General features: G+C 42.6%; 1 protein-coding gene across 2 annotated transcripts; it reads left to right on the top strand.

The window, feature by feature from the left end:
* The first annotated feature begins 5,697 nt into the window (after positions 1-5,697).
* Positions 5,698-7,605, top strand: LOC123231787 (transcription initiation factor TFIID subunit 6-like). Of its 2 annotated transcripts, XM_044658093.1 has the most exons (2): positions 5,698-5,823; positions 5,854-7,605. In XM_044658093.1, exons 1-2 carry the CDS (start codon positions 5,698-5,700, stop codon positions 7,603-7,605), a joined length of 1,878 nt encoding a protein of 625 aa, XP_044514028.1. The 2 variants fall into 2 exon arrangements, with proteins under 2 accessions (XP_044514028.1, XP_044514027.1); XM_044658092.1 differs by having other exon boundaries at positions 5,698-7,605.
* The last annotated feature ends 1,572 nt before the right edge of the window (positions 7,606-9,177 follow it).

Below are 9,177 nucleotides of genomic sequence, written 5' to 3'. Positions count from 1 at the left end.
GGATTTCTAAATGAATTTTTCTTTCCCACTCTTACCACACCTTTTGTTCTTCACCTCTGTGAGAAAGTGAGGGAGGTGAATTTTCTCATTTCTTCTTTGGGATCAGATTTGGACATTATAATCATATAGCATTCCAAAAAAGAAAGGATGGACTTTTTACAGTTTTGGAGTGGTCCGTTATGTACCGTGGAAAGGGCATGGAACTGAATGCTTTTACCCCCTCATAAAAGATGTGAAACTTGTAGCCAGACATAGTTTGCCTTTTTATCTTTTCCTATCTCATCTATTTGCATGAACCATCAAGAGATTTAAAGTATTTTTTTTTAAATTGGGAATCCTAAAAAAAAAAACCTTTAAAAAAAGTAAAATAAAATACAAATTGGGAACCCCGAACCATAGAGGGATTTGTTGATTATTAGGCAAAAATTGTTATTTCCAGGCTCACAGAGATGAACATTTGGGAAATGTACGGGATATTCACTGAAAGTGAGTGTTAAGTCTGGCTAAGGGAATGCATCCTTTTCCTAGGATTCCCTTGTTGTGGAAAGAAAAGGCCAATACTTAGACTTTCAATTTGCTGAAATGGTCCTGTTCTGTGATCTCCAGGCTGGGAGGTGGTAGGTCTCAGAGCAAAGGCCCCGAAAGTGCTCATCTAAGGAAACTTTTGAAAGTCCTAGGGTAAGGATTCTTGCTCTTTCTGAAAGAGTGCAGATACTTACCTTTTTATGATTTGCAGCCGTGTTCATCTAAATTAGGTAGTAGAGACAAGAACTGACCATCAAGGAGCAACGTTCTCAATGAGGAGCAAACTCAAAGTTCAGAAACTGCTTTTCTAGTTCAGCTGCCAAGTCCATCAGGGATTAGAGTGGTGAAAGACCCAGCTGTACTGAAGTTTGAGTTGTGGGTACTCTGTACTCATTTTCCCCACTTTGAGGTTTCTTGGTTCAAAGTCAGTCTCAGACACTAGCTATATGATCCTGTCATTTCACCTCTCTCAATTTCCTCTACTGTAAAATGGGAAGATCATATAAGATGTTTTTAAATTTCAATGCCCAACACATAGTTGTGGGAGCTTCATAAATCCTTTCCAGCCTTCCTCCTTCTTTTCTTCCCAACTTTTCTGTGTATGTGGAGAGGGTTTCAGTTAAGTAAATACCTTTGCTTTGACCTAATCGAATCTTCTTGTTAACTACTAAACTTAAGCTCACTGGTGAGAGTCTGAGCTAGTCGTGCTAATCTACAAAGTCCAGTACCCTTCGGACCCAAGATAGCAAGCAACCCCTCTATGGAAACCAATCTTCAAGAGCAAGTTGGGGATAGGGAAGTTCCTGAAGAGGGAACTACTCAGTGGACCTTTGTTCAGAATATACTTGGATCCTCTATGCCTTCTACAACTATCATTTTTGGATGCCCTAGTTTTGCAAGAGAAGAATTAGCATGTTCCTTTATTTTATATTGTAATTGGACTATGAGTTTTCCATTATATTTCCTTTCAAAGAAAATGGTCTGATTTATAGACGAGCATTTAACCCCACAGAGGTTAAGTGATGATATCTGTTGATTTTTCCATCAATTAAGAATGTGAAAGTAGAAACATACGGTCTGGATGTTAAATAGAATATTGATTTGCCTAGAGCAGTGGTGTCAAACTCAAGTAGAAACAGAGTCTAGTAAACTGCATGTTGTCCTTTGGGCCTTGTTATTGAGTTAGTTGTCTTTTTTTTTAAATAGTAGGTTTGATCTCCCTGGTAGAGCACATTGCAGAAACATTCATGTTAACTTTTTAAAGTCATATTTTTGAGCAGAGCAGATCTGGACTGCTTGCCTTACTGTGGTATAGCTTAAGTCTAGACAACTTGTCCACAGAACTTTATTGGACTACACGGTCTAGAGTTTGCCATGGCCTAGGGGCCCAATCCACCTAAAATGCTTTAAAAAATTACCTTTCCTTTCTATCCTTGTAACAACTCTTAAGACGGAAGGGCAAGAGCTAGGCAAGTGGGGTTGAGTGACTTGCCCAGGATCACACCACATGGAAGTGGCTGAGGCCAGCTTAAATGTTTCATACCTTTTTAGAAGACTAGGATTCTTCTGAGATGGTTTGATTTCTTTTTTTAACCTAGCCTGCTTGTCCAAATGAAAGCATCAGTTCAGACCTGCATTTGGAATGCTGTATGTGCTGCTGGGACCCACTGGAAATTTTGATATTTTTAAGTTAAGGATTCTTTAGAGTATCTGACTCTTGGGGAACCCAGCTTGAGAATGGGAGTTCAGGAGATGAACATTATTATAAAGAATTAGAGATATGGGGAAAAGTAATTTTCTCTCCCTGGGAAAACAAAACAATCTCTTTGTTTAATTCAGCCTAGTTCTTTAAACATTTATTAAACACCTGCTATATGCCAAGCACTGTGCTAGGTGCCAAGGATACAGATATAAAAATGAGAGTGCCCCTGTCTGCAGTGACATTCCTGGGGACATACACGGATAATACAAGAACTATACAAAATAAATACAGAGCAGTTTGGCAGAAAGACAAGATGATTCATTCCAGTTTGGCTGTAATGTTTGTAGAATTGTGATAGAGTACTTTCTAGTACAGTGATGGGCAACCTCTTGAGCTTGGTGTGTCAAAATTCACCAAAAAACCAAGCATAACTCAGGTGGTATGTCACTTTGAGAAAAAAACATAATTTTGAGATATTTATAGTTTAAATAACAAAAATTTATAATTGTAATATTTAATTTTATTTAATAAACCAAAATAGGTAAATAAAATAGGTAGAATTGTCATCTATAGTGCACAGAGTATCTACACTACACTACCCCAAATGTCTCATCCTTGGCATGCGGTCCCATACTTCTCTGTATGTGTCATCAAAAATGACTATGAGTGTCAGTGCTGACACATGTCATAGGTTTGCCATCACTGGGCTAGTATAATCAATTACAAATTGCCACTTGATTGGGACGTGGTTTAAATGCCAAATAGAAGAATTTGTATGACCCTAGAGGCTACAAGAAGCCACTGAAGAGAATCATGTCTTAAACCCGTGCTTTAGGAATGTCAGTTTGGCAGCAATTTGGAGGATGTATTGGAAAGGAGAGAATGGATGTTGGGAGACTAGACAATTCTTGTGATAGTCTAAAGGAGAGTTAAGAAGTGCTTGAACAAGTAAAGTTGTATTGAGAGAAAGGAAGGGACCAGAGGCACTAATCTTTATTTACACATTGACCCATTAAAACCAGTTTTAGGAATTTGGGGCAAGGAAGTCAAAAACAACAAAAGGTTCCATATATACAAAATAACCAGGGGAACTGGGTGGCTCAGTGAATTGAGAGCTGGACCTAGAGACGGGAGGTCCTGGGTTCAAATTTGGCATCAGACACTTCTCAGCTATGTCACCCTGGGCAAGTCACTTAACCCCCATTGCCTAGCCCTTTCTACTATCCAGTATTGATTCTAAGATGGAAAGTAAGGGTTTTAAAAAAGAAAACACTTCCTGCAACACATTTAGTAGTAGCAAATAACTAGAACAAAGGGGTGGGTGCTTGTAAACATATGAATGTAATGGAATGTTATGATACCATAAGAAATGATTATCAATAATGTAGCAAACATGGAATGATTTGTATAACCTGATGCAAAGCTAAGTAAGCAGAAATAGAGAATAATTTACAGAATTATATATATATATAGCACTTTAAGGTTTCCAAAGCTCTGTATAGATTACCTCACTTGATCATTGATGATCAATGAAAACACTGAAAAAGCTTCAGAATGCCAATTAATACAGTGATCTTTAATGACTTCAGAAAACTGATGGTAAAACATGCCCCTTCTTTTGTCTGTTGACAAAGAAATGATAGACTAGTGGTACAGAATGATGCAAACATTTTCATATAAGCAAATTCAAAGTGTTGATCTGTTTTGCTTGCTATTTGGTGTTATTGGGGAGGATTCTTAGTGGTAAGTTATAGTAATGTTTTTTTTTAAAGCATCAATAAAACATTTTAAAAATAGAGAAGAGGATGGATAGGAGAAAATGTTTTAAAGGTAAAATCAACAAGATTTGGCAATTGATTAAGTATGGGAGTGGGTGAAGTAAAGAGTTATTGACTTCAAAGTTATAGACCTGGATAATTGGGAAAAAATAGCACTCACAATAGAAATAGTAAAATTAGGAGGAAGGGAAAGTTGGGAAAGACATTTACTTTTTTGTAGAATGTGTTGAATTTAAGATTCATCCAGGTGAAGATAGCCAACAGGCAAATGGAGATGTCATGCTGGAACTTGAGAGGAGAGATGAGGGTTAGATATGAAGGTTTGTGAGTCATACATAAAGATGTTAGCTGAAAATGTGGTATCTGATGAAATCACCAACAGAGGGATAATGTAGAGAAGAGGACCATATTAGTAAACATTTATTAAGCACCTAGTATGTGTCAAGCCCTAGTCTAACTGGGGATATAAAGAAAGACAAAAGATAGACTCTGTCCTCTGGGAGTTCACGGTCTAGTGGAGAAAATAATACACAAATAAGTTACACATAAGATAAGTTATAATTAATCAACAGAGGGAAGGCATCGGAATTTTAGCATGAAGAAAGGGACATAAAGAAAGTCAGGAATCAGAGATGAGGAAAGGAGAGCATTCAAGGCATGAGGAGATAGTGTCTTTTTCAAGAAATACCAAGGAAGCCACTGTCATTGGTTTTGAAGAATGCATGGTGTGTGTGTGTGAGTTATAATATGAGGGAATTAAAGGTGGAGTGAGGGAGTAGGTTTTGAACATCAGAGCTATATTTTATGCTGGAGGTATTAGAATAGATTTTTGGAACATCCCTATCTTCTGGTTCTCCTTCTACTCAACTACTTTTTTCTTCTTAGTTGCCTATGCTGGATCCTCCAGATTGTGGAGGTGTCTCTAACTACAGGTGTCCTCAGGGTTCTGTTTTGGGTTCTCTTTCTGTATTACTTCACTTGGTGATTTCATCATCTACCTTTGATTTAATTACTATCTATGCTGATGATTCTCAAATCTACCTATCCTGCTCCAGCCTCTTTTCTGACCTCCAGTCTCATATCACCAATTGTCTTTCAAACATCTTGAACTGCATATCATGAAAGGGAATTCTTGGTTCTCTGTGAGTTTATGCCTTACTTGATGCTAGGTGAGAACAAGCCAGAAATGTAAGAATTGAGGAGCTCACAAACCACTTAGTGAATTCACACCTTACTTGATGCTAGGTGAGAACAAGCCAGAAATGTAAGAATTGAGGAGCTCACAAACCACTTAGTGAATTCACACCTTGCTTGATGCTAGGTGAGAACAAGCCAGAAATTTTAGAGTTCACACACTCAGAAAGGTGTGGTTTCAAAGGTGAGAACTCAGACAATTTGGAAACTGTGATTGGTCCCCATGAAAAGGGGCAGGGGCAGAAAACCACCATAAAAGCCATGAAAATCCCTGAGGAGGGAGGCTGGTGAAAGAATCTGGTGAAGGAGGCTAGTAGAGAGTGAACTCCAAGAAGGAGAGAATGACCTCCAAGAAGAGAATCACCCCAAGAAGGAAGTCTACTTCAAGAAGAAGATCAGCTCAAAGAAGTAAGTAGACTCAGGAGTCACCTTCAGCTCCAGTCATTTTCTTGGGGCACTGCCCCTGGAGAGGGGTTAAGAGAGGTGCCATACTCCAGTATGGCAGAAGAAAAGAAACTAAAGCTGAGCAACACTGGGTTGCCCTCAGAGTCAATGAAAGTTGTAGCAGAATCCATGGGCATTGCTCAAATATCTGAGGAGACCTGCCAGTTATTAGCAGATGAAGTTAGTTATCGCATCAAGGAGATTGTACAGGATGCTCTGAAATTTATGCACATGGGGAAGCGAAAGAAATTCACAACAAGTGATATAGACTATGCCCTGAAGCTGAAGAATGTTGAGCCATTATATGGATTCCATGCCCAGGAATTCATCCCATTTTGTTTTGCCTCTGGTGGGAGCCAGGAACTTTATTTCTACGAGGAGAAAGAGGTTGATCTGAGTGATATCATCAACAGTCCCCTACCCCGTGTTCCCCTTGATGTCTACCTCAAAGCTCATTGGCTGAGTATTGAGGGTTTTCAGCCAGCTATCCTAGAGAACCCACCTCCATCCTCCAAAGAACAGCAGAATGCGGAAGCCACAGAGCCATTGAAGTCTGCAAAGCCAGGACAGGAAAAGGTTGGACCACTAAAAGGCAAAGGTCAAGGAGCTGCAACAGCTGATGGTAAAGGGAAAGAAAAGAAGGCTCCACCCCAGCTGGAGGGTGCCCCACTGAGATTAAAGCCCCGAAGTATCCATGAGTTGTCTGTGGAGCAGCAGCTGTACTACAAAGAGATAACGGAGGCCTGTGTAGGGTCATGTGAAGCCAAGAGAGTGGGAGCTCTCCGGAGCCTTGCTACAGACCCTGGACTTTACCAAATGCTGCCAAGGCTTAGCACTTTCATCTCTGAGGGGGTGCGTGTGAATGTAGTTCAGAATAACTTGGCCCTTCTTATCTACCTGATGAGAATGGTGAAGGCTCTGATGGATAATCCAACCCTGTACTTGGAGAAATATGTGCATGAGCTGATTCCCGCTGTGATGACTTGCACTGTGAATGGACAGCTGTGTCTCCAACCAGATGTAGATAATCATTGGGCACTCCGGGATTTTGCTGCTCGCCTGGCAGCTCAGATCTGCAAAGATTTCAGTACAACTACCAACAACATCCAGACCCGGATCACAGAGACCTTTAGGAAGAGTTGGGTGGACGAGACGACTCCCTGGACGACCCGCTACGGCTCCCTTGCCGGCCTGGCAGAACTTGGACATGAGGTGATTAAAACCCTGATCCTGCCAAGGCTCCGGCAGGAAGGCGAGCGTATTCGAAGTGTCCTGGAGGGTCCTGTGCTGAGCAACGTTGACAGGATCGGGGCAGGCCAAGTGCGGAGCCTCCTTTTGAAACACTGTGCCCCGGTGCTGGCAAAGCTTAGACCCCCGCCAGATCATCAGGATGCTTTTCGGACAGATTTCGGTTTCCTGGGACCTCTCCTGTGCTCTCACGTGGTCAAGGCCCGGGCTCAAGCTGCCCTGCAGGCCCAGCGGGTTAACAGGACAACAATGACCATCACTCAGCCCCGGCCTACACTGACGCTATCTCAGGCCCCCCAGGCAGACCCTCAAACCACTGGGCTGCTGAGGGTTCCTGGCTCTGTTGCATTACCTGTTCAGACACTGGCGACTGCAAGGGCTGCAGCACCTTCTCACTCTTCTCCATCCCCAAACAAGTTCATAGTATTGCCATCTTCTTCTGGTGCCCCTGGCTCTGGCTCTACCATGACCTCTCCTGTGACCACCACAGTCACCAATGTCCAGCCTATTGTGAAGTTAGTCTCCACTGCAACAGCAGCCCCTGCTAGCACAGCTCCCTCAGGGGCAGGCAGTGTCCAGAAATACATTCTTGTAACTCTTCCACCATCAGGGGAAGGCAAGGGAGAGCCAACTTCCCATGCTTCCCCAGCTCCTCCCCCATCATCTTCTTCCCCTTCTCCTTTTGGGGGTGGCTCCCTTTCTGGAGGAAAATAGGATGTTGGGGATAGCCCCCCTCAAGCTCCTCGTACCCCTCGGGCCCATGGTTCACATCCTTCTAGTTCCAGCTCTTCTCAGCCTACCTCCCAAAGGCTTCACACGCTACTCCTACAAAATCATTCTTACATTCAAATTCAAATTCTCTTTCATGATATATTACATTTTGGTTTGGGGAAAGGAGTAATTCACCTCTTCCCCCTCAACTGTCTCCAGATATATCGCTCCCCAAAATAAAACAGTTCCATTTGTAACCACAGATCCACCTGAGTTCTTCTTAAGTCAAGAAAGTAGACTAGAGCCAGACTCTTGTTACCCTGCCAGGACCTAAGTGTCCAGTTCCATCTCTGCCAGAAGTTTCCCACCCTGCCTCACAATCTGTTTACCCTTGGTTGTAGGTAGGAAGGCAATGGTGGTAGGAAGAGTTGGTCATTCTTCCTTTCCAGAGGCAGGCTGACATAGTTCTCCCAATTTGGGTCTCAGATCTGGGTGACCTAAGTATCACCATGGCTGAAGTGTCTCACCCACGTGTGTGGGGAAGCATTGCCAGGAGTTCCAGGGGCTGCGAGCTGAAGAAACCGAACCTGGAGCCCTGAGCAAGTCTACAGAGGCAGCTCGAATGAGAGGCTTTGCAGGACCTAAGCCCAGAGGCTGGGCTTGGGGGGTCAGGAAGTCCAGGGACATCCATCTGGGAAGAAGAAAGCATGGGTATAGGGTGAGTTTTGGATCTTGAATGGGGAGAAAGCTATGTAGTTCTGGAAAAGCATCAACAATGTCTCTCACCTGCCTGAGCCACGGTCCCACTATCCAGTGGGAAAGAGCCAGAAAGGGTGTGGGGAAGGAAAATCATGGGAGAGTTGATACCACATTATGGTCAGCTGTAAACATGGAAGCAATGTCAGCCTGGGCCCTTCTCATCTTCCCTCAAACCTCCCCACACTTCCTTATTGTGGAGCAATAAATAGTTCATCTCAATCTGACCTCGTCTTGAGGTGGCTGCAGCCTAAGGATTCCATGGGATTCAAACTCATCCAGCATCCGGAACCAGCCGGATCCAACTATGGGGTGTTCGGGAAACAGCCACCTGAGAGACCATAGGGGGAGGGAGGGGAACCATGCACGCAAGAAGACAAGGAAGTCTAATGGAACATGGCCCGTTTATTGCTGGTAAAGGACAAGAATATATATGTTCAGAGTGAGGGGGTTGACGGTCGGGATGAAAGGAGAAAGGAACAAGTAGTTACGAAGCAGGAGCGTGGAAAAAGAACACGCAGTTATGTGGAAAGTCTGGAGGACGTTTTGCAGCTATGCCTCCGCCCATGCGGGGCTCATAATCCATATCGTTCTCGAAGGGTTACTATTTTTATTTTATAGTCTTGGCTCCTAACAATCCAGACAAACAGAACCATGAAATGAATCTTCATCCACCCATACCCCTGGCCTATACCCTGAAAGAAAAGACAACCCCCCACTTTGATAATAAACATCTTGCCTAACTGATACCTTACTATGAAAAAAATAAAAATAAATAAATAAAGAGGAAATTTTAAAAAACCCATGACAAAAAAATCA

This window comes from Gracilinanus agilis, chromosome 1 (assembly GCF_016433145.1).
Source record: "Gracilinanus agilis isolate LMUSP501 chromosome 1, AgileGrace, whole genome shotgun sequence".
In the NCBI taxonomy this organism is placed as follows: Eukaryota; Metazoa; Chordata; class Mammalia; order Didelphimorphia; family Didelphidae; genus Gracilinanus; species Gracilinanus agilis.
This window is presented reverse-complemented; position numbering and strand designations above follow the sequence as displayed.